The following is a 24,204-nucleotide window of genomic DNA, read 5'->3' on the forward strand; positions in this document are numbered from 1 at the left end:
CATATTAACTAAATGCTAAAACTGACCTGCCATCGTGATTCCCCAGGTTCTTATGAGTTTGTTGATACCAAACATGTATAGGTTCTTTTTTTATTTGAGTGGAGAAAAAAAATCCAAAGTAAAAAAAAAAAAAAGAAGAAAAATGGCGCCATTTTCCGAGACCTGTAGCGTCTCCATTTTTTGGGATCCGGGGACGGTGAGGGCTTATTTTTTGTGCACCGAGCTGACGTTTTTATTGCTACCATTTTGGTGTAGATACGATCTTTTGATCACTTATTATTGCAACAAAAGCTTATCGCGGGAATGTAGCCTGAGGCCGGAGTCACACTAACGAATTACATCTGATGCAAGAGCATCGGATGCGATAAGCTAATGACACTTGGCCCCTGCTTTGCTGCGAGCGTGATCCGAGTGTCAGTGCTCTGTGCTCCGATCCGCTCACATGAGGGAATAACAGCCCAGCTGCGGAGGGGACTGAGAAAGTAATTTCTCCATCTCCTCTGTTGCTGGAGTCGGCGGGAATCACACTGCACTCAGGTGACATAAGAGTGCAGTGCAATGTTTCACAAGCACCCATAGACTTATATGGATGCATGCAATCCGATTTGCGAATCAGCATGAGAAAATAATCACAGATTTGAGCTGCACCATAGGGTAACATTGGGGCGAGTGCAATCTGATTTTTTTTATCGGATTCCACTCGTCCGATTGCATTGCAAGTGGGAGCGAGCCCTTATTCTCATGCTAGGAGTTGCTATAGTTAGATGGCATGAAAATAAGAAAGCTTGCAATTGACTTGCTTTTTCTATCAGCTGTCATTTTTCTGCCAGGAGAGCTTTTGTCTTAGGCTATGTTCACACGTTACTTTTTTGCTGCAGCCAAAACCTACCGTAATCTCTTGGCAGTAAAACGGCTGAAGACAGAACATAGGATCTGCTACATTTGTTTTTTTTTTGCTGAATTTTTTAGGGTATAAGGAGTTAGGCCATAAATGAAAGACATATGTGAAACCATAAAACATTTTTGGGATAAAGGACTAGTTGACCAAATTATTTAGTAGGGAAAGTTTTTTTATATCTGAAAATATAGTGACTACTCTGAACAATAAGAGTTCATGTGAGTTCATGATAAAATAAATAATTGTAAATGTAAAAACAGTGGGGGGGGGGTTGCATTGGTCTGACATTACTTACCTAAATCATTAGTAGGGCATTGAATATGTAGGGCATGAAATCACAAAAATATGTGCTGTACCTGCGGGTTTTTTTCACCAAAAATGCTGCCAAAACTGATCATTGTTTTCTATTGGTAAAAAAATACTGCAAAAATACTGAAAGAATTAACATGATGCAGTTTTAAAAAAACGCACCGATTTTTCAAATCAGTCAGGAAAAAAAAAGTGTGCATGAGATTTCTGAAATCTCATAGCTTTTGCTGGTACTGTAAAAAACATTTTTTAATTTGCATAAAAACCACAACGAGTAAACATAGCCTTACATGGTTTACAGCTACATTTCAGTTCAAGGAGTTAACTCCTGAAATCCCAGTCACCACTCTCCAGCCTATTAATTTCTATAGAGCGGTTAGACAGTGCTGACCTCGCCCCCCATCAGCTTCAAATCCAAAGCTGCTGTTATCAGTCCTGCAAAATCACAAGGTTGTGGCCCCCACCCATTGGTTGCTTTATCAGACTAGTTCTCCTTATCACTGCTCACTTTCCCCATGAACTGCTCAGCCCTGTGCTTGATCAAAGGCAATGTTATCTCTACATGTAAATATAGAGATAACAGCCACTGTCAGACCTGAGGTGTCACAGTAAAGCCTCCTGTCTCACATAGCGATATCGCTATCGAGATCGCTATCGAGATCGCTGCTGTGTCACGGTTTTGGTGACGCAACAGCGACCTCACCAGCGATGTCGCTATGTGTGACACTTTGCAGCGATCAAGCCCCTGCTGTGAGGTCGCTGATCGCTGCAAAGTGTCCTGGATCATTTTTTGGTCGTTGCCCTGCCGCTGGTCAGCACACATCGCTGTGTGTGACCAGCGGGAGCAGCGATCAGGCTGGTAACCATGATAAACATCGGGTTACTAGGGGCACACGCGCACCTAGTAACCCGTTGTTTATCATGGTTAAGAGCCTGCTAAAGTGAGCGGTAACCTCCTGCTCACCGTAGCAGAGTGGTAACCATGATAAACAACGGGTTACTAGGTGCGCATGTGCCCCTAGTAACCCGATGTTTATCATGGTTACCAGCCTGCTCCTGCTTCAGCAGGCTGGTAACCAGGAGCAGGACATCGTGGAAAGATTCTTTCCACGATGTCGCTGCTCCCCTGATCGTTGGTGAGCCTGCCTGTTTGACAGCTCACCAGCGACCACATAGCGACGCAGCAACGATCCCTGACAGGTCGTATCGTTGTCGGGATCGTTGCAGCGTCGCTAAGTGTGACGGGGCCTTAAGGCTTTAGTGTCCACGATGCAGAAATGAAGTAGAAATTTTCCTGAGCATTTCTGCATCTCCTTGGCAGAAAAACGCATACAGTTTTTACATGCGTTTTTGCATGCGTATTTGCCATGAGTTTTTCCAATACATTGTATAGGCAAATCTGCATGCAGAAACGCACAAGAATTGGTCATATCCGGATTTTTTCTGCAAGTAAAATCCGTGCAGAAAAAATCCTGACCATGGGCACAGAACTTGCAGAATTTCATAGAAAGTCATGGGATAAGGTATGCAATGCGTTTCTGGAGCGTTTCCGCGCTGCAAATCTGCACAAAAAAAAAAAGCACCAAATAAGCATCGTGGGCACACAGCCTAACACATTCAGGTCAATTAATATTCAAATTTTATCTCATATGTTCATTAATAAAGAGGAGTTTCAGATGTAAACTTTGTGCTCACCCGTTCCTGTTGGCGCTTGACTCTGTACTGTTTTAGCTGTTCCTCTAAGCGACGCCTGGCTTGCAAACGTATTTGCTCCTCTCGCTCAAGCGGAAGAGGAGCATCACTGGAGGCTAAAGAGCAGACATACGTTTGAAAATTAGAGAGAACATTAGAGTGCACCTAGTTAATAAAAAAAAAAAAAAACTAACAAAAAATATAATGTTACATCTGCTTGTGATCTAGGGTGTGTCTTTACAAGTTGCCAGCATGTGACCTCTGCAACCAATCACTGCTTTGTCATGCCAGTGAGCATATCTGCTGATGCCACTGACTAGCTCCAGAGGTCATCTGATGAGACATCAGATCACAGGCAAGTGGTAAAAGTCAGCGCCAGACCACAGAAGCATATGCATTGGTTTGGAGGGGGATTCAAGATATTAGTATTTTTTTTAGGGGGATGGGGAGATTTTACAGCATTTGCTGCTTCTCCTTTTTATAGTCTTTTACCCTTTAAATAGGCAATGCAATAAGCTTGACATGCAAGATGAGCAAAAAGATGCAGACAAACAGGAAAATAGTGAGAGTCTTCATGGATGGTTATACTCATCTTGCTAATATACAGCTTTGAAGAGGACACAGACTGGCTTGATACTTATATTCCTACATTAATGAATTTTTCTCACACTGATAAAGTGAACCTGACAGCTGATACATGCTGCCTGATCCACATTCATTTAAGATCTACTTTTGTGTAAATGTAGATTTTGTTAATTAACTGCGGGGTAGAAACTACCGTATAATACTTAACGAAACCGGTAATGTCCATAAACACTATTTATATGCACATCTAAGGTTCTGCTGGTAAATAGCATTAAAATCCTGCCTGGCTGCCTTACTAGAAGTGTGGCTACAGGGAGAAAATGAACTTATATCCTCCATGCAGCTGCTTGCTTTCAGTCACAGGGGCGCTGCAGGGAGCGGTTACAGTCACTCGCTCATTACCCAGTGAGTGCTACTTTACTCACTCCCCGGACCTTGCCTGCTGTGCAGCATTTGTGCGTGCAGGGCAGGCATCCTATCACACTCCCAGGGAGTGATTAGTCACGCACTCAGTATAGTAAATGGAGACTGGAACCATTCTTGGCACAGTCCTGTATGACTGAAAGAGAGTGGCTACAGGGAGCATATAATTTCATTATATTCCTGTAGCTGCTCTTCTAGTAAGGGAACCAGGCAGGATTTTAATGCAATTTACCTGCAGATTAACCCTATATTTGCAAGCATATAGCGTTTTTAGACATGAAAGGTTCCCTTTGTACAAAAAATGAAATGTGTTTATTCATTTGTCAGCTATGTCGAATATGAATTTGGGAAACTATTTGCTCTATGCAAACGATATCAATTTACCTTTAGTACTTGCTTAAATAATAAGGAACTAAACGTATTATTATTGATTATTAAAATTACTCCATTTATATGTGAAGTAAATGCAATAATAAGACAGAGCTGTGGAGCTCAGGGAAGGGGATTCATATGTTTAGATTCTGCAAAAGACATGTTTTTAGATTACTTCAATATTCTCACTAGCTTCTCTGCTCTATCATCCTCCCTTTTAGAAAGTCATCAATTCCAATGCTTGGTATACATTAGGGAACAACTTTTTATACATGACTTGATAAAATCGTGCAGTTTACTTATCTGAATATGATATTTCCTTCAAATTTTTATGCACAAAAGTAGAAGGCTCTATTTACTAAGTTCAATTTTTACAGGATCCATGAAGGATATGTTATGATCCATTAACAAAATTTGATCAAAGCCTAAATCCCTGCTATATGGGCCAATAATAATAATAAACCAAAACAAGCGTTTGTAAGAATACTCATTCCTGATCGTCAGCCTGTGCAAACATAGCAGCCATTGGCTGAGAAACAAACCGCTTGTTCGTTGGCTGATAGGGTCTACACATTATTGATGGTGGCAGTATATCTCCCATTTAATAAGGATAGGCTGCTGACAATAAGTAAACTGTATGGTGACCAAACAATCATTTGATCCTTATACATTTGGCATCAGCACATATAAAAGGGCCTTAAGTAAATTGCAACTTGTGTAAAACTATGTAAAAAATTATAAAGCAGCATTTTATGTTGTTATGTCAGCACAATCTAATACAATTTTCTAAGAGAGGCAACATTAAAAGGAGTGCATCTCACTTGTCTGCTTTTGTTGCATCTTCATTATTCCGCTAGCAAATAGATTAAAAACCTGATAGCTGTCAATGGCATAGTTCCCACTGTGACACTGCCTAATCGGTACCAGATTGTGCCAGAGTTTGTGGGGACGCTTCATTGAAACAAGTAATGGTAACGACTAATCGTCAATTTCTTCATACAATTTCAAGGAGGAATGAGACTTGTCAGTGGTTTTTAATGTTAAACTTAATGCAAATATGCTACTTTCTATACTTCCAAGTAGTTAATTACTTGCTAGATTAAAATAAAAGATCAGTCAATAATTATTGTGCAAGTTATTGCGACTTAGTTTTACACTAAAATCACTACATGCAGAATTTGCAAGAAAGTTGAAAGGTGCAAGGCAATAAATGGAATTGCTTTCTAGAAAAAGTGCTTACACAGGTCAGTTTCCTGCATATGAAGGCTTAGCTTGAGCGACTGCAAAGCTTCTTTTCTAAGAACTAGGCCCTCAGTACTAGACTCCGATATGATGGCATTGAAACCAGCCACACCTGGGTGTGCTGCTGTACTACAGGAGCCGATGACAGAGGCCGAGGATGGAGGATGCTCTGAATAATGTGCTTGAGGCCCATTCTGACACAAGTCTCCAGATCTCTTGGTCTCCATACTGCCCCCTAGTTTTGGCAGTTTTTCTGAATGCATACCTATCACAGAAAGAAATGTTACAGTTAGTATAAAATAAGACAATTTAGTTATTATTAATCTAACAGAATGAACAACACAAGCCAATGCTCAAAGATCCAAGAGTGGTCACTTGACTTTAATGCTTTTGGCTTCTAAAATATGCCTGACCTGTTCACACAGGAAAGCACATGCAGCTTGGGACAGTATGAAGAATAAATATACAGGTTCTTTTACCTGACGGACAATCACATGAACTGCAGCGCATCAAAAACTTTTATACATAAAAGCAGCAAAGCTACATTTATATTTTAGGTAAGAAAAAAAGATTTTACTGCAATATTTATTATGCTTCTGCTTTTATAGGAAGAAAGACCTGGTACACATTCTGACTGTGAAGACATCTGTGGTGTGGCTAACCCTAGCAGTAAATCAAACCTGCCCAGTGCCAACTAACAATGATGAGTAAATCTATAGTAGAACCAACACAGGCCTCAGTTGTAAGCGTTCTGTACACTCTCCCAACTCTAATTCTTAATACATTTAAAATGAACAATGACTTTTGCAAGAAGTCCTGTATCTACAGCTGCAACACAGACCTATTTTTGTCCAGGTAAACAAACTACAAACAAAACCTGTGTAGTTAGAGAAAGTGGCACACTGTTCCTACGGATAATGGGGGAAGTAGTGGCACATCGCTCCTGCTGATGAAGGGGGTTGAAAGGTAGCACATCACTGCTGTAATGAAGGGGGTAGGTGGTAGCACATCCCTGCTGCTAATGAAGGGGGTAGAAAGGTAGCACATCACTGCTGCTAATGAAGGGGGTAGAAAGGTAGCACATTATTCCTGCTCAGGGGTGAACAAAGACAGGTGAGTGCCTCTTGTTCCAAAACAGTGTATGAGCCCTTTTTAGCCTAACAGCCCCCGTCGCAGACAGAAAGGGGAATGGCAGAAAACCGGCTCTAGACCCGGTTACGGCAATACTTAGCTTGTTTGTTTTATATAACTATTGCTGCTTATGGCAGAAAGTTTTCTGACTGGGGGAAACCCCTGTAATTGCAAGTGGGGCTTAGTTTTACAATGTTTACCTCCCTAAACCAGAGCAAAAAAAACATCAGAATAACGCATTAGGCTTGGGCTACATGGAAATTTTGGCTGTGACACAGGTCGCTGCAGCTAAGATTCACTCTATGCTGCTATTACATCGCTGCAGGATGCCGGTGAATGGGATCGCATTACAACTCGCAAAATCATGACAAGCAAGTCACAAAAAGTCACATTTTTTGCAACTTGCTTATCACCTTTGCAGTATCTTGCAAGTCAGAATTCGACCTCATTCACCAGCATCACGCTGTTCTGTAGCAGCAGAATAGAGACATTTTTGTTTACTTGGCCTGTGTCACACCCTAAATTGCTGTGTAGCCTCAGCCTTAATGTAGGACTAAACATCATTGTCAGTAGTCTATCTACTGTAACCAAGAGACATGCTGCTGACAATATTAAAACGGTTGTGTAAACAACATTTGGTCCCCATAAAGTTTGAATCGGACCTTAAACAAGCACCAATCAATTAGTTCTCTCTTTCACTAGGGCTCGTGTAAACAAACCTTAAAGGGGTAGTATGAAAATTTTTTTTAAAAAAAAAAGAGCATAGGTGATAACTTATTGATAAAATAATTTATTGATTGGTGGGGATCTGAGTCAGAAGAACAGAGCACTTTTATGCCTGTTAAAATGGAGCTGCAGGGCGCATGCCTCACTACTGCTGCACTCATTCCCTGTGGGGCTGCTGAGTGCTGTGCTAAGGTTTATCCAGCAGCCCCATAGAGAATGAATGGCACAGTAGTCAGAATAGAGCTGCAGTGCATATGCCTAACGGGGATAACAAAAAATGTCCCATCAGGGATGAAAATAAATATATTTAGAAATTGAAAGTGGTCCTGATGGAACAACTTCTTTATGACAATCTTACAGTCAGTCATTGTGAGAAATACACAGTACAAATGAGGCACAAATTAGATCAGAGTAATTAGAATCATATTCCCAGATGTGTGCCTGTCTGTTGGGGAATATGGTGCCCACTACTGAAAATGGTTGCATCTGCTATTCCTTATTAGTTTGTAATGTGGGTGACAGCAAAGCTATTCCCATAAATAAAAGATGACAAATGAAGTCTGTAACTAAAAGGCATGGGATAATTATATTCCAGGCTCGTAATAACCACTTGTCAGTAATCATTTTAGGCTTCTATAAAGGAACGTCTGAATTCCAATGCGAGTCAGCTCCTCAGATATAAACTCTAGCTGCGTATATTATGGCTGCCCTGAGTCGGAACACGTCATTGCACGTTATAGCTGTGTTCTTGGCTTGTACTCCTCAGGGATATTTATGTTACAGCTGTTCTGCAGTCAAGAGATATACTATTTAGCCACGCTTTTTTCTCTTCCCCAAGGGTCTAAACACACGGACTGGAAGTAATTTACTTCTAACATGGGTAAACTGCATGGTGCTCCATCTGCTCTAATGACAGACAGCCAAGTAAGTAATGCACCTACAAATTTGCTGTTGGCGCCTAACCTTTTTGGACTGGCTTTTTCTCCACAGTATGTGTCTACCCTGTGCAGATATAAAAGCTATAGATAAATAAATGAGTTGTATGGACCCATTTATGCATGCAAGGCATCTGTCTTTGAATAAGAGCGCCACAAGTGTGCAAATGTGGTGTGCAGTATTGCAGCACACCCCTATCCACTTCAATATAGCCACTACAATGACAAAAAACAAACAATGGACAAGCAGTATTGATGGGCAAGCAAGCTTGGCACTGCTCAATACTCGATCAAGTAGTGCCTGGTGCTAGAGTCCCTGTAAGAAGCTTATTTGAATTATGAGAGAGATAGAGAGACTAGTGGTGTTCTCCAATAGGGACTTCTCATTTGGGTCAGGAAAGTGCTCGGTCTTCTTAAGGACATATTGAACAGGCTCATACAGTTGTGCTCAAAAGTTTACATACCCCGGCAGAATTTTTCCTTTCTTGGCCTTGTTTCAGAGAATATGAATGATAACAAAGAAACTTTTTCTCCACTCATGGTTATTGGTTGGGTGAAGCCATTTATTGTGAAACTACTGTGTTTTCTCTTTTTAAATCTTAATGATAAACAAAAACATCCAAATGACCCTGATCTAAAGTTCACATACCCCAGTTCTTAATACCGTGTATTGCCCCCTCTAACATCAATCACAGCTTTAAGTCTTTTGTGGTAGTTGTGCATGAGGTTCTTTAATTTCTCAGATGGTAAAGCTGCCAATTCTTCTTGGCAAAAAATCCTCCAGTTCCTGTAAATTCCTGGGCTGTTTAGCATGAACTGCGCGCTTGAGATCTCCCCAGAGTGGCTCAATGATAGTGAGGTCAGGAGACTGAGATGGCCACTCCAGAACCTTCACTTTGTTCTGCTGTAGCCAATGACAGGTCGACTTGGCCTTGTGTTTTGGATCGTTGTCATGTTGGAACGTCCAAGTACGTCCCATGCACAGCTTCCGGGCTGATGAGTGCAAATTTGCCTCCAGTATTTTGCCGATAACGTGCTGCATTCATCTTTCCTTCAACTTTTACCAAGTTTCCTGTGCCTTTGTAGCTCACACATCCCCAAAACATTAGCAATCCACCTCCGTGCTTTACTGTAAGAATGGTGTTCCTTTCATCATAGGCCTTGTTGACCTCTCTCCAAATGTAACGTTTATGGTTGTGGCCAAAAAGTTCAATTTTGGTCTCATCACTCCAAATTACCTTGTTCCAAAAGTTTTGAGGCTTGTCTCTGTGCTGTTTGGCATATTGTACTTTGTGGCATTTGCGCAGTAATGGCTTTCTTCAGGCGACTTGACCATGCAGCCCATTTTTCTTCAAGTGCCTCCTTATTGTGCATATTGAAACAGCCACACCGCTAGTTTTCAGAGAGTCCTGAATTTCAGCTGATGTTATTTGTGGATTTTTCTTTGCATCCTGAACAATTTTCCTGGCAGTTGTGGCCGAAATTTTTGTTGGTCTACCTGACCGTGGTTTGGTTTTTACAGATCCCCTGATTTTCCATTTGTTAATCACAGTTTGAACGCTGCTGACTGGCATTATCAATTCCTTGGTTATTTTTTTGTATCCCTTTCCTGTGTTATGCAGTTCAACTACCTTTTACCGTAGATCTGTTGACAATTCTTTTGCTTTTCCCATGACTCACAATCCAGAAAAGTCAGTGGCTGGATAATGGATGCAAGAGTCTGCCTGGATCCCAGAAACTCACTCAGCTTTTATGCACACACACGGATTACGCGCAAACAGGTCACAGGTGAGGATGTTACCGTTAGTAGCCATTTAAACCCATTTGTGTGTCAAATTCTGTGCATGTTATAAGGCCAAAATCACCAGGGTATGTGAACTTTTGATCAGGGTCATTTGGAAGTTTTTGGTTGTCATTAAGATTTAAAAAGAGATAACACAGTAGTTTGACAATAAATGGCTTCACCCAACCAATAACCATGAGTGGAGAAAAAGTTTCTTTGTTATCATTCATATTCTCTGAAACAAGGCCAAGAAAGGAAAAATTCTGCCGGGGTATGTAAACTTTTGAGCACAACTGTATATATGTTTATGGCATCAATGTAAGCAATCAACAGTTTGTGGATTACAGCCTCGGTCAGACTTTGAAATGACTTACTGTTAAAGGGGTGGTCTGAAGACCAAGTAATTTTCATTTTAAATCCCTATCTAATTAGTGCCATAATCAAAACTATTTTCTAATATACTTGAATTAAAAATTTCATAGCCTTCCCTAACTACATTATCTAACTGCTTTTCTTATTTTTTTTTTTCTTATTTCTTTTTGAATGATGCTTCCTTTGAGAATCCCAGTGCATGCTGGGATACTCAAAGAAGGGTCAGCAATGGGGCAGAAGTGGGCTCACTGCTGCAGCCTCTGCCCCCTCCCTAAAACGAAGAGTCATCAGTGACACTCGTTTCAGGGGCTGGGCTAGTACAATGAGAGCGTGCTTCTGCGCAGTCCCCGTCTCTGCACCCCAGATATTATGACATCACTGTGTTGCCGGCAACAGAGAACACGCTGTCATTGCGCACATTACACAGTAAGCAGGAACTAGCCAATCCCCTGAAACTGATGAAGCTCATTTTAAAAAGGTGGCAGGAGCTGTGGCAATGACCGCCCCCTGATGTCGCTTTGCTTGCGTATCCCAGCATGCACTGGGATTCTCAACCGAAGTGTCATGTAAAAGGATGTAGGGGAAAAAAAATAGAAAAGCAGTTAGATAGTGTAGTCAATGAAGGTTTGGGAATTTCTAATGCAAGCATAATAGAAAGCAGTTTAGATTATGGAACTAAATAGATAGGGATTTAGAATGAAAATTACTTGGCCTTTGGACCATCCCTTTAAGGACAGAACCTAGGAAACTGTATATGTAGACCTACACATAAAATATGTAATAAACCTCTCTCAGGGTCACACCTTTCATTGTACTCCATTCACTTGCAATGTGGCCTTTAATCCAAAGAATGTAGAGCAGCTATATATACTGCGATCATACAATTAGAAAACAAATGTCAGGTAGATCATAAAAGGAAAAAAAAAGAAAATGTATAAATGTGTAACTTATACAGTGTTACTGTAAAATATTCTCACTGGAGCATGTCTGTTCAATTTTCTGCACCATATATTTATTTTTTTTTTTTTTATATAAAAGCTTTTCCATATAATTTTATGTTGTGCTGTTCTATTGTGTGCTGCAGGACAAATGTAACAATATTTTGTAAAATCAAATGATAGTACAGCATGAGATTTTTTTTCATTTAACACACCAAAAAAAAAAAAAAAACACCATTTGAATTGTGGCCAAGAAGGAGGCTACAAATATATCAATTACTAACCAACGATATGCACAAGTTATTGGGCAGCTATTGTGAAAATGTGACGGAAATACTAAACTTGTTCCAACAACAATTTAATTTTGAACAGATATAAAATCAGAATGTATATACAAAGTATTCTGAAAGGTAATTTTTTTGATGCATCCACTGAATGAAATCCCTTATTCTCTCCCAAAATGAACATAAACATTTTTACTTTTCAACTTCTCTAACTTTTAGAAAAAAAAAAAGAAACCCCATTAAAAAAAACAGTCGTAGTAGTTAGCAGGGCTGTGGAGTCAGTGTCGGTGTCCATTTTGGTGGAGTCAGAATCGTAGTTAGCTGAGATGAATCTGTGCTACAGTAAATTTATCACTTAAACATGAGTCATGTATGAGGGAGTCGGAGTCGGGAGTCTGAGGTTTGGCTTACTGACTCCACAGCCCTGGTAGTTAGTAGTACACCTTTCCACTAAAAATACTACATGTTAGCATGCTGCGGGTATAAAGAGGATTACCATACATTAAAAAGTTTTTTTCTTGTTTTAGGTAAAAAAAATAAAAATAAAAAAAATAAAGTTAAAACGGAACAGTGTCCCATGAACGATAAAAACACCATATACTCACTTCCCAGAACGTTGATGGTCTGCAGCACTCATTACATAATGTTATGAGATCACCTGTAACCGGCAGGCAAGACATCACTCGAAGGGTGCCAGTCTGGGAAGTGAGTATATGGTGTTTTTCTGTTATATAGGCACTGTTGCATTTAAGAGGAGGTTGTCAAAGCAGGAGTATCACTTTGTAAATTAAACATTTATATTTTTTTACACTATATTTCATTTTCTCATAGTTAAGAAGATATTAGATTGCTGTTAGCGAATGAGAACGTTTAAGGCTGTGTGCCCACGATGCGTTTAAGCGTTTCCACAGCGGCAATTCCGCTGCAGAAACGTTTAAAAAACGCATGGTAGAAGGCCTGCCATGTTCCCCAATGATAATCCGCATGTGCTTTGCACATGCTGCGGAGATTTCCGCTGCGGATTATCATTGCGGGAAAAAACGCAGCACTACCAATTATTTTGCAGAAGTGCTGCGTTTTCGCCGCCATTGACTTGCATTGAAACGCATGGATTACGCATCACTGCATATACAGATGCGCATTCCACGCGTTCCAATGTGCGGATGGTACCCGGGTCTAGAGGACAGGAGACTCTCCTCCGGACCCGGGTACTATAGAACCTGTGAAAAAAGAATAAAATAAAAAATAAATGTTGTTATATTTACCTTCTGACGGCCCCCGATGCGCTCATCCTCCCTTGCCAGCAGATCACGGTGGACTGAAGAACCTGCGCTGACGTCATAGTCATGTGACGGCAGGTCCTTCAGTACAGCGTACCGCGATCTGCCGGCAAGGGAGAACGGAGCAAAGCAAGACTCCGGGGGCCATCGGAAGGTAAGTATAGATTAATTTTTTTATTTTTAACCATTCTTTAAGGTCACACTATATAAATCCATGCCATTTGCATGGATTTATATAGTGTGACCAAGTTGACAAGCACTTTCCAAGTGATGCTAAAATCGCTTGGAAAGCGCTTGACAACCCGCATGCGGAAATGCATGTGAAGAACGCTTCACATCCGCTTGTCCCTGGCAGGAAAAACGCATGTACAATCCGCATGTACAATCCCGCATTCGTTTTTTTCTGCCAGGGAGATGCAGAAACGCTCAGGAAAAAATCCGGAGCATTTCTGCATCGTGGGCACATTGCTAGACTCTGAAACTAAGGCTACCACCTGCACAGCTACTCCTATTCTCAGCTGAGAAGTAGACAACTGTATCTAGCCTAGCCAATGCTTTAACCTAAACGCATGAGCAACTACACAAATCTATGATGTTTGCTACAAAGTCTCAGTCCACTGGATTGCAAGTTGCTTTGCTTACATAGATTATATAAATGCAATATATAAACTGCATGCAATGGCATCCACTTCTCAGCTGAGAGCAGAACTAGCTATAGGTTTACAGGCTTTGAACATCAACAAGAGTGTGTTTATTCACAGACAGCAAGCTAAAAAAAGCAAAAAATGGTGACGAACAGAGCAAAAAAAAACCAAAACGATCCAGCGTTATTGAGGGGCATGTAGGAATAATCAGCAACTTATCAGTGGTGTGCGCCTCTGTACGCGTCATCAGAAAAATTACTCCAATCACTGACTGGAGTAACATTTCTGGCATAAGAAATACCGCTACTTTCCATGAATTTGACGGGCATAGGTAGACATCCCGACTCCTCCTCAGCTCCACCTAATTTGTCAGAGCTGCTTGAGACTGGCGTGAAAAGGCCAAAAGTCGCCAAATTTTGGCATGACGCCACGTGTTCTAGCGTAAACACTTTAATGCATAGGCCCCATAGTATATTAGAAAGTTGCAGAACTTCTTTGGTTTAAGAGAGAAAAAAAATCACACAAACACTAAAAGGTTACAACAAGCTCCCAGCAGAAAGGCAATTATAAAGAACGCCAATGCTAAACCTTGCAGTGTGTTCTGGCAATAATAGCTGATTGTTCTCAAGTCCAACATGACCTGTAATAGGATATCCTTGTTTGAAAAAAATCAAAGACAAATGAACACAAAAGGTGCTATTGCTAGTTATATATTTTCAAATAATTCTGTAAGTATAGAGAGAACTATATTAGATTTCCTTAAGGCGATATTTCACCTATAGTGAAGGTCACAAAGATTAACTCAAGTCACTAGTTTTTATTGTTTTGCTGGGTTCACGTGCTGGTACCACGGTATAGATGTGCCGATGATATCACCCAAACAGCTTGTAAAGAGTAAATAGAACAGAAAAAAAGTAAGAGAAGGAGGTATAGCCAGAATAAATCAATAATTATACTTTATTAAGCATGATCATAATTTTTATACATTGTGAATTTTTTGTATAAAGTTCTATGGCGAAAGGGAGGGAGGAGCTAAAGGCTAACTAAGACATTCTCAGGCAAGTTCACCTATAATGACAGGCACTTTAAGCACAAACAAACAGGAAAGTTTATCAATAGGTGTGACTTTAACCCCTTCCCAAGATCCGCCGTACATGTACAGTGCAAGTTGTGAGCAGTCTCAGAGGGGGCACACAGTCAGGATCTGCCTCTAACAACTGTTCGCCTGTTAAATGCCGCTGCCCACGCACCCATTGTCCCTGCCCCCCGAGACGCGATTGTAAGGCACGGATGGGTTAATATGTCAGGGGTCTGCTGAAGAACCCTGTGTCTGCCATCATGGTGCTTCGTTGATTCCCACCCTATGGCTGGATTTCAAAAGAGACCTTGATTTTTACTATGTACCAATACTAAAGCCGGATATATGAAAATATAAAATTCATTAACCCGACCAGTAAACCTCATAAACAAAAAAAATAAAAAATAACAAAATTGCAGTTTCTGGCTAGCCATAATGCCGCAAAAATATGAAATAATTGACCAAAACATCATATTTATCCCAAAATGGTATCAAAATTTTTTTCCACCGCTAAAATAATAAAACATTTTCTCTGTAATCGTACTGACCTGGAGAATCTTGATGCCAGATCATTTTTACTACACAATGAAGAGTGTAAAAATACCCCCCCAAAAAAAAATTGTCGGAATTTCGGAATTGTATCCCCCCCCCACAAACACACACACACACACACACACACACACACACACACACGCAATTTTACTGCACTTAAGATATTTTTTCCCGTTTTCCAATACATTGTATGGTAATCTAGATGATGTCATTCAAAAAGTGATGGCTTTTGCAAGAAGAGAAAGGAAAAACTGAAATGCAGAAACAAAAATTGTCTGTTGCTGGAAGGGGTTAAATTTAATTGCACCTAAAAAATGCACTCTGACAGTTAATTGGTACAGGTAAGCTGTCATATTGCTGCATAACTGCATGACCATTACTAAAACTGCTTCAATCTATAAATCCATTCTTTGATTATTTTTTCATATTTCTCCTGGATATTAATGTAACCTGTGATGGGATAGAAGGGAGTATTAATCAGTCAGACTCCGGAACTATCAACAGGAATTATTTTTGGACTTTTTACTGCAGTAGATTTTACAAAAAGTAGCAACTTTACCTTGAAGAAGATACTTAAAATTAATATTTGCAGATTTCTATATTTAGTCACATTTGACATTTTTTAGCATTTATTTTCACTAGGCGTTTGTTTGCACTAGAGACATGCCAGATTCCACACTCGTAACTTAGGACATCTGAAAGTTCTTGTCCAGCAACTTCTAATACCATTCAGCTGTAATGTCTGTAGCGGTCTATGACATACAGTGGGGAAAATAAGTACGGTATTTGATACACTTCAGATTTTGCAAGTTTTCCCACCTACAAAGAATGGAGAGGTCTGTAATTTTTATCGTAGGTACACTTCAACTGTGAGAGACAGAATCTAAAAATGAATCCAGAAAAACACACTATGATTTTTACATATTTCATGCAATAAAATGCAAATTAATTATTTGATACAATAGAAAAACAGAACATAATATTTGGTACAGAAACCTTTGTTTGCAATTACATAGATCAGACGTTTCCTGCAGTTCTTGACCAAGTTTGCACACACTGCAGCAGGGATTTTGGTCTACTCCTGCATACAGATCTTCTCCAGATCTGTAAGGTTCCGGGCTGTCGCTGGGCAACATTGAGTTTCAGCTCCCTCCAAAGATTTTCTATTGGGTTCAGGTCTGGAGACTGGTTAGGCCACTCCAGGACCTTGAAATGCTTCTTACGGAGCCACTCCTTAGTTGTCCTGGCTGAGTGTTTCGCGTCAGTCATGCTGGAAGACCCAGCCACGACCCATCTTCAATGCTTTTACTGGGGGAAAGAGGTTGTTGGCCAAAATCTCGAAATAAATTACCCCATCCATCCTCCCTTCAATACAGTGAAGTTGTCCTGTCCCCTTTGCAAAAAGCAACCCCAAGTATGAAGTTTCCCCCACCATGCTTCAAGGTTGGGACGGTGTTCTTGGGGTTGTACTCATCCTTTTTCTTTCTCCAAACACGGCGAGTGGAGGTGATACCAAAAAGTTCTATTTTGGACTCATCTGACCACATGACATTCTCCCATGCCTCCTCTGGATCATCCAACAGTTGTCGTCTTCTCACCAAGCTGCTTACTTATTGTCTTGTAGTCCATCCCAGCCTTGTGCAGGTCTACAATTTTGCACCTGGTGTCCTTAAGCCGGTTTCGCATGTCCTGATTTTTCCGATACCGGAGATATATGTGTCCGTGTGTGGTACAGGTGTGGCAACAGTGTGCCCCATCAGGAGCACAAGTACCGGCGCATGGGAATCAGTATATAGTTAGCGCTGTTCCCAAGCGCCGGGTGCTGAACGCTGCCCTCATCATTGTCCCTTGCTCGCTCTGTGATCAGGTCTCTCAAAGTTGAAGTGTACCTACGATAAAAATTACAGACCTCTTTCCCACTCTTTGCAGGTGTGAAAACTTGCAAAATATGCAGTGTAACAAATACTTATTTTCCCCACTGTAACTATGAGAAACTAAGCCCTTGTATCCCCTACACTAGGGTCACAGTTTTGTTTTAGGGGTATTTTGAAGTTAAACTACTCAAACTGTTCTAAAAATGTTTCAAATACTTTTTTACTCTTACTAAACATTTCAATGTAAAATCCACTTTGCCGTTCATAGCATCATTTTTTTTCCCTCCTAGACAAGATTTTGAAAAATACCCTGTAAAACTAACATATGACCTGTCAATTTTTTTCAGTGCTTCAAATTTGACATCATCAAGGCAAAGGGCTGCAAAACACCATGTGGGAAACAAAAACATTTCAAAAACCCCTTCGAAAATCGCTTTACCAAAAAAAATAACCACATCCAAAAACAGCGTTTCTTGAAGCAGATTCCAATTGAAAAAAATTGATTTTTATGCCTCTAAAAAACTCTGTATAAATTTAAGATTAAAGTCCCCAGAGACATTAGATTAGTGTCAGTTGGACCTGCTAATATTGACGGGTTTGGCAGACAATCTTATGTGTATGGGAGCGCCAACTGACTGATGGTCGGGGCAGATGTCGATCAGGTATGTCTGATTTTGGACTGCTGGTCGCATTATTCTCCCGTTGATAAGCCGCCAATTAACGTGTAAGTCAGCGACTCACAGAGAACAAAGGAACGCGTGGTCAAACGAGCACTCTGGTGTATGGGAGAGAAGGCTAAGATGGCTGTCGGCCGAATGAGCTGCAGAGCCATCGTTCAGCTGACTGCCACCTAATGTGAATGGGGCCATTAGACTTATCTGCTGGTATATATAAATGCTTAAACCAGTCTGCAGCATGCTCTGGAAGGAGAACATGGAGCAGGGAAACTTTGTTTTTACATATGATGGAGCAGAATTACTAAGCCTGCCTACTATCTAGACAGAGTAAACAGACTAGATAATAATCATACAATGCAGCACTTTTATCACAATGGCTCATGCTGGATGATAAATCTGAAGAATTTTTAGACAATGCTGTCTAAGTTTACACCCCCTATTAGTTAGTTTACTTTAGGCCTCATTAAGATGTCTGTTTTTCCAAGTAAGTGGTCTTCACAGATAGAACATGTACTCATTATAATCTATGGAGCTGTTCACGTCTGTGTTATTTTGCGGACCACGTATTTTTGCAAAAAAATGGGAAAAAAAAAAATCAGAGACATGTCTGTTTATGATCTGTGCAATCTGTGATAAACATGGTAAATAAATAGGAGAAGCTTTGCAAGTTATTTTTCATACCTGAAAATCACTGTTGAGAAAACTAAAAACTGAAACACTAATGAAAATCGGATGAAAAACACTGACATTTGGACTGTGTTTTTGCTTATGTGAAAAATCGCTGAAGTCTGAATGAGGCCAAAAGACTTTTTTTTTTTTCTTTTACCAAAAATTGGAACACACTTAGCCAGAACCCCTTTTCTAGATAGTTTAGAAATGTATCTAGTAAGGAGCAAAAAGTACATATAACACTTAGTAAATGTAGCACATAACATGAGTTCTAGCATACTGTAATTTGCAAATCTGTCTCTTATGTTTTAGTAAAATAATATTTCTAGTAACATTTTTCACACAGTATTAAAAAAAGGCTTTGTTCAGACTAGTGACATGGTTGCAGTTCATTGTGGTTCTTGACAGAAAGAGCAAAGGAGTATTCTGCACTATTCAACATGGAAAAAATAAATGAAACCATATGTGCATGAGCTCATTATTTTTGGCTTTTTAATTTATATACGCAGACATATCTACAAAATAAATAACTTCTCTCAACCCCACCCTCTCTTTTTCTTGAGCCAGCAATACTGCAAAATCTGTCGGGCCCATTACAAATCATTAGGATTTCTCATATATAACTTGGAAATCATTATTGCAATGAGAACGGAGCCTATAAAGCACACAGCCTTTTTAGTGACTGTGGTACAGTTGAGGTGCTTAAAATGATCCTGACAGCTGATACATGCTGCCCATGGATCAGATATCATATAGCCTGATGTATGCTCTCAGCCAGGTATGTTTGACTCAAATGCTGCGGCGTTTCAGAGAAAAATATACTTTAAAAGCCGCGATATAGCCTATTTGAACATGCGGATCTCTGGCGGATTCTCCCTGCTTCCTGCCCTGGATTGACGGGTCTCTGCCTATGTGCACATATAGGCAGAGACCCGTCAATCCAGGGCAGCGAGAAGCCACTGGGAAGCAGCCTGTGCGACTACTGTGCAGCATGGCTCAGTCTTCGGGGTCTCTCAAAGTATGTTTGTTTCTGAAACGCCGCAGCGCGGCATTTCAGAGTAAGACATACCTGGCTGAGATTATACAGCCAGTGCCCGATATATGCTGCCTGTGGATAGGGCAGCATGTAACTGCTGTAAGGTTCACTTTAACATTATTGCCCTGAGTGAGCAAGATCAACCAGCTAAATGGGGATTGTGCATTTCCCATAGATTTGCACAGACTTCTTGCACCTGAGATGGTCAGAATTTCAAGACGACATTAAAACGTATAACATTATAATATTACATAGTTATAATAATAGCCTAAAAATAATAATTAAAAAAAAAAAAAAAAAGTATAAAATTAACACTTACCATCCTCTCCATTTCTTCTCCCAATTTCTATCCTGGCATCTACCAGTTCCACTTGGTGACCAGAAATGTTATTTCCCGTCACCGTGCCACATAGGACACCAGATGAATCGGACACAGGCTGCATGAAAGCACTTCTTTACGGGTTATTTTATTTATGGAAAAGTCTTGATTTGATACGTTTCTTCTGTCTTTTACTATGTTTTGTTAATCTCATGTGAGACACTGGATGACCATGCTGGGCTGGCTGCCATACAGAGACTGACACCGGGCAGTGAACAGACACCACAGAAGTATTGCCACTTTGTTAAGTCTATGCATTCCCTGGAAAACAGAAGCATATTATCCATGAGCACCATAACAGATCCTGACTCTGCATGTCACGATAAAAACTATGAACTCAAAAATTCATAGTATGTAACTAGAACAATGTCCATGAGCCAAGACATGCCATTAGTAACATGTTAATGGGGAACTAACATGAAGCACAACACTGGGAGCATACAAAAAGCCAGAGGAGAAAGAATATTGCTATATGGAGTAAGAAGTCAGGAGATCAAGCACACAGCGTAGTGCACTAGATACAGAAAAACGCATCTGGTTGAAGAAAAAGAGGCAGGATGTATGACACAGAGATAAACATGGGATGTGGTACTAAGCATGAATGGCATCTAAGCATGTACAACACAACATGAAATTCAGGTTGGATAGCAGGCAGGGCTGTGGAGTCGGTAAGCCAAACCTCCGACTCCTCAATTTCCATGACTCCGACTCCCTCATACATGGCTCATGTTTAAGTGATAAATTTACTGTAGCACAGATTCATCTCAGCTAAAAGTCTAGACCCTTAGATCAGGAATAGGACAGACATTTATAGGACATTTCAGAACTTTCCCAAATTCTTATGAAAAAAATATTCCCCACAAACTGCCCTAGATATATGACAGTAGGGGATGTGATGTGTAGTAATACACTAGATATATGGCAGTAGGGGGTGTGATGTGTAGTAATACACTAGATATATGACAGTAGGGGGTGTGATGTGTAGTAATACACTAGATAAATGACAGTAGGGGGTGTGATGTGTAGTAATACACTAGATAAATGACAGTAGGGGGTGTGATGTGTAGTAATACGCTAGATATATGACAGTAGGGGATGTGATGTGTAGTAATACACTAGATATATGGCAGTAGGGGGTGTGATGTGTAGTAATACACTAGATATATGACAGTAGGGGGTGTGATGTGTAGTAATACACTAAATGACAGTAGGGGGTGTGATGTGTAGTAATACGCTAGATAAATGACAGTAGGGGGTGTGATGTGTAGTAATACACTAGATATATGACAGTAGGGGGTGTGATGTGTAGTAATACACTAGATATATGGCAGTAGGGAGTGTGATGTGTAGTAATACGCTACATATATGACAGTAGGGGGTGTGATGTGTAGTAATACACTAGATAAATGACAGTAGGGGGTGTGATGTGTAGTAATACGCTAGATATATGACAGTAGGGGGTGTGATGTGTAGTAATACGCTAGATATATGACAGTAGGGGATGTGATGTGTAGTAATACGCTAGATATATGGCAGTAGGGGGTGTGATGTGTAGTAATACGCTAGATATATGACAGTAGGGGGTGTGATGTGTAGTAATACGCTAGATATATGACAGTAGGGGGTGTGATGTGTAGTAATACGCTAGATATATGACAGTAGGGGGTGTGATGTGTAGTAATACGCTAGATATATGACAGTAGGGGATGTGATGTGTAGTAATACGCTAGATATATGACAGTAGGGGATGTGATGTGTAGTAATACACTAGATATATGACAGTAGGGGGTGTGATGTGTAGTAATACGCTAGATATATGGCAGTAGGGGGTGTGATGTGTAGTAATACGCTAGATATATGACAGTAGGGGGTGTGATGTGTAGTAATACGCTAGATATATGGCAGTAGGGGATGTGATGTGTAGTAATACGCTAGATATATGACAGTAGGGGGTGTGATGTGTAGTAATACGCTAGATATATGGCAGTAGGGGGTGTGATGTGTAGTAATACACTAGATATATGGCAGTAGGGGGTGTGATGTGTAGTAATACACTAGATATATGACAGTAGGGGGTGTGATGTGTAGTAATACGCTAGATATATGGCAGTAGGGGGTGTGATGTGTAGTAATACACTAGATATATGGCAGTAGGGGATGTGATGTGTAGTAATACGCTAGATATATGACAGTAGGGGGTGTGATGTGTAGTAATACGCTAGATATATGGCAGTAGGGGGTGTGATGTGTAGTAATACGCTAGATATATGACAGTAGGGGGTGTGATGTGTAGTAATACGCTAGATATATGACAGTAGGGGGTGTGATGTGTAGTAATACGCTAGATATATGACAGTAGGGGGTGTGATGTGTAGTAATACGCTAGATATATGACAGTAGGGGATGTGATGTGTAGTAATACGCTAGATATATGACAGTAGGGGATGTGATGTGTAGTAATACACTAGATATATGACAGTAGGGGGTGTGATGTGTAGTAATACGCTAGATATATGGCAGTAGGGGGTGTGATGTGTAGTAATACGCTAGATATATGACAGTAGGGGGTGTGATGTGTAGTAATACGCTAGATATATGGCAGTAGGGGATGTGATGTGTAGTAATACGCTAGATATATGACAGTAGGGGGTGTGATGTGTAGTAATACGCTAGATATATGGCAGTAGGGGGTGTGATGTGTAGTAATACACTAGATATATGGCAGTAGGGGGTGTGATGTGTAGTAATACACTAGATATATGACAGTAGGGGGTGTGATGTGTAGTAATACGCTAGATATATGGCAGTAGGGGGTGTGATGTGTAGTAATACACTAGATATATGGCAGTAGGGGGTGTGATGTGTAGTAATACACTAGATATATGACAGTAGGGGGTGTGATGTGTAGTAATACGCTAGATATATGGCAGTAGGGGGTGTGATGTGTAGTAATACACTAGATATATGGCAGTAGGGGATGTGATGTGTAGTAATACGCTAGATATATGACAGTAGGGGGTGTGATGTGTAGTAATACGCTAGATATATGGCAGTAGGGGATGTGATGTGTAGTAATACGCTAGATATATGACAGGGTATGCTATGATGCAGCAGATACCAGGGTGGCACAGTCAGACGTGACATGGGTTATCACTGTGTGACAGAGCAGATACAGCAGAGGACATGGCAGTGACATGGCACCACTAATATACGACGACTATACTCACCCGCTATGAGCAGCCCCTTGTCACTGGCTCCCGGCTCCTCTGCCTCTCGACCTCTCCCATCAGACGTGGCTCTTGGTGACCGGCCCGGTGTCTATACGTTTTCCATTCCCCTAGGAAACCACAAATCCCGGAACCATTCGCCGTGCACAGTGCAGTCCTGAGCCTGAGAGCACGCACACTGCGGAGCGGCGGACCGGGCAGCGCTGAGGTGCAAGGGAACACAATAACAAGCACCCAGTAGCGGCCACGTCGCTTTCCTTACAGTAACAGCTGTGTAATGTTTCCGGGAGGAAGACAACGCCAGCTGCACTAAGAGCTTCCGGTGCCAGCTGGAAGAAGAGGAGGGCTTGTTGGTTAACCTGTTCGGTGACTGGAGTAACTCACAGTTCATGCAGCCTGGTGGCAGCACAACACCAGCAGCACTGCAGCACTTACCTCATACAGTGAGCCTGGGACAATGGCGGCAACGTGTGCTGTGCATGTACCCGAAGGCTGCGCAACCCAACGGGAACCATTGTGCAACGCAATATTCCCACCCCTGAATTCAGAGGCCAGACCCCAAGCCCGCCCCCGCTGACATCTCATAGAAATGTATACACGAGCATTAGGAGCCACTGGTCAGAGCCCTGTGTAAGGGAGAAAACATATATACAGCTAGAAAGCTGCGAGGGCCAGGTGACCCCGGGGCATCACATTGCATGGACACAAAGCAATACATAGCCAACAGCAACACGGAGATATCATGAAAATAGGCAGAATTTTAAAAAAGTGTATTATTAATCTTTACATAATTTTTTGTTGCCCAGTTACTGCTTCCCTCTTTTTTTACAGTGTCCCTGGTTGTTTTATTCGTCTATGTGTTATGTACTCTTCTGCTGTGTGTCTTAGAGCAGCGGGCCTGTATACAGCGACCATGAGACAAGCTGGTGGCAAGAGACTGAAGGATGTGGGGAGCCATTGCCTGAGTGTTGTGTACTATAGCTGGCCCTGACATTACTGGCCTGAGCAGTGACTAGAGTGGCTAGGTGTCCTGAGGCCTGCCTACTAAGCAGGGGTGGACATGCCATTGGGGCCTAAGAGGTAAGAGGGCCCACTTAT

At 41.0% G+C, this 24,204-nt stretch overlaps 1 protein-coding gene across 2 annotated transcripts in view; it reads right to left on the reverse strand.

The window, feature by feature from the left end:
• Positions 1–23,647, reverse strand: part of GOLGA3 (golgin A3) — a 56,732-nt gene extending 33,085 nt beyond the window's left edge. The window contains exons 1-5 of one of the 2 annotated variants that reach the window (XM_073675873.1): positions 23,542–23,647; positions 23,107–23,435; positions 19,820–20,140; positions 5,634–5,786; positions 2,903–3,015 (exon numbers count right to left, since the gene is read on the reverse strand). In XM_073675873.1, coding sequence (XP_073531974.1) covers positions 2,903–3,015; positions 5,634–5,786; positions 19,820–19,943 — 390 coding nt within the window. In that variant the 5' untranslated portion in view covers positions 19,944–20,140; positions 23,107–23,435; positions 23,542–23,647. Of the gene's footprint in view, positions 1–2,902; positions 3,016–5,519; positions 5,787–19,819; positions 20,141–23,106; positions 23,436–23,541 lie in introns of both variants that reach the window. The other variant, XM_073675864.1, reaches the window with a different exon arrangement.
• Positions 23,648–24,204: the final 557 nt, after the last annotated feature.

Source organism: Phyllobates terribilis, unplaced genomic scaffold (genome assembly GCF_046119375.1).
Source record: "Phyllobates terribilis strain yellow unplaced genomic scaffold, ASM4611937v1 Scaffold_1__5_contigs__length_1240528914, whole genome shotgun sequence".
In the NCBI taxonomy this organism is placed as follows: domain Eukaryota; kingdom Metazoa; phylum Chordata; class Amphibia; order Anura; family Dendrobatidae; genus Phyllobates; species Phyllobates terribilis.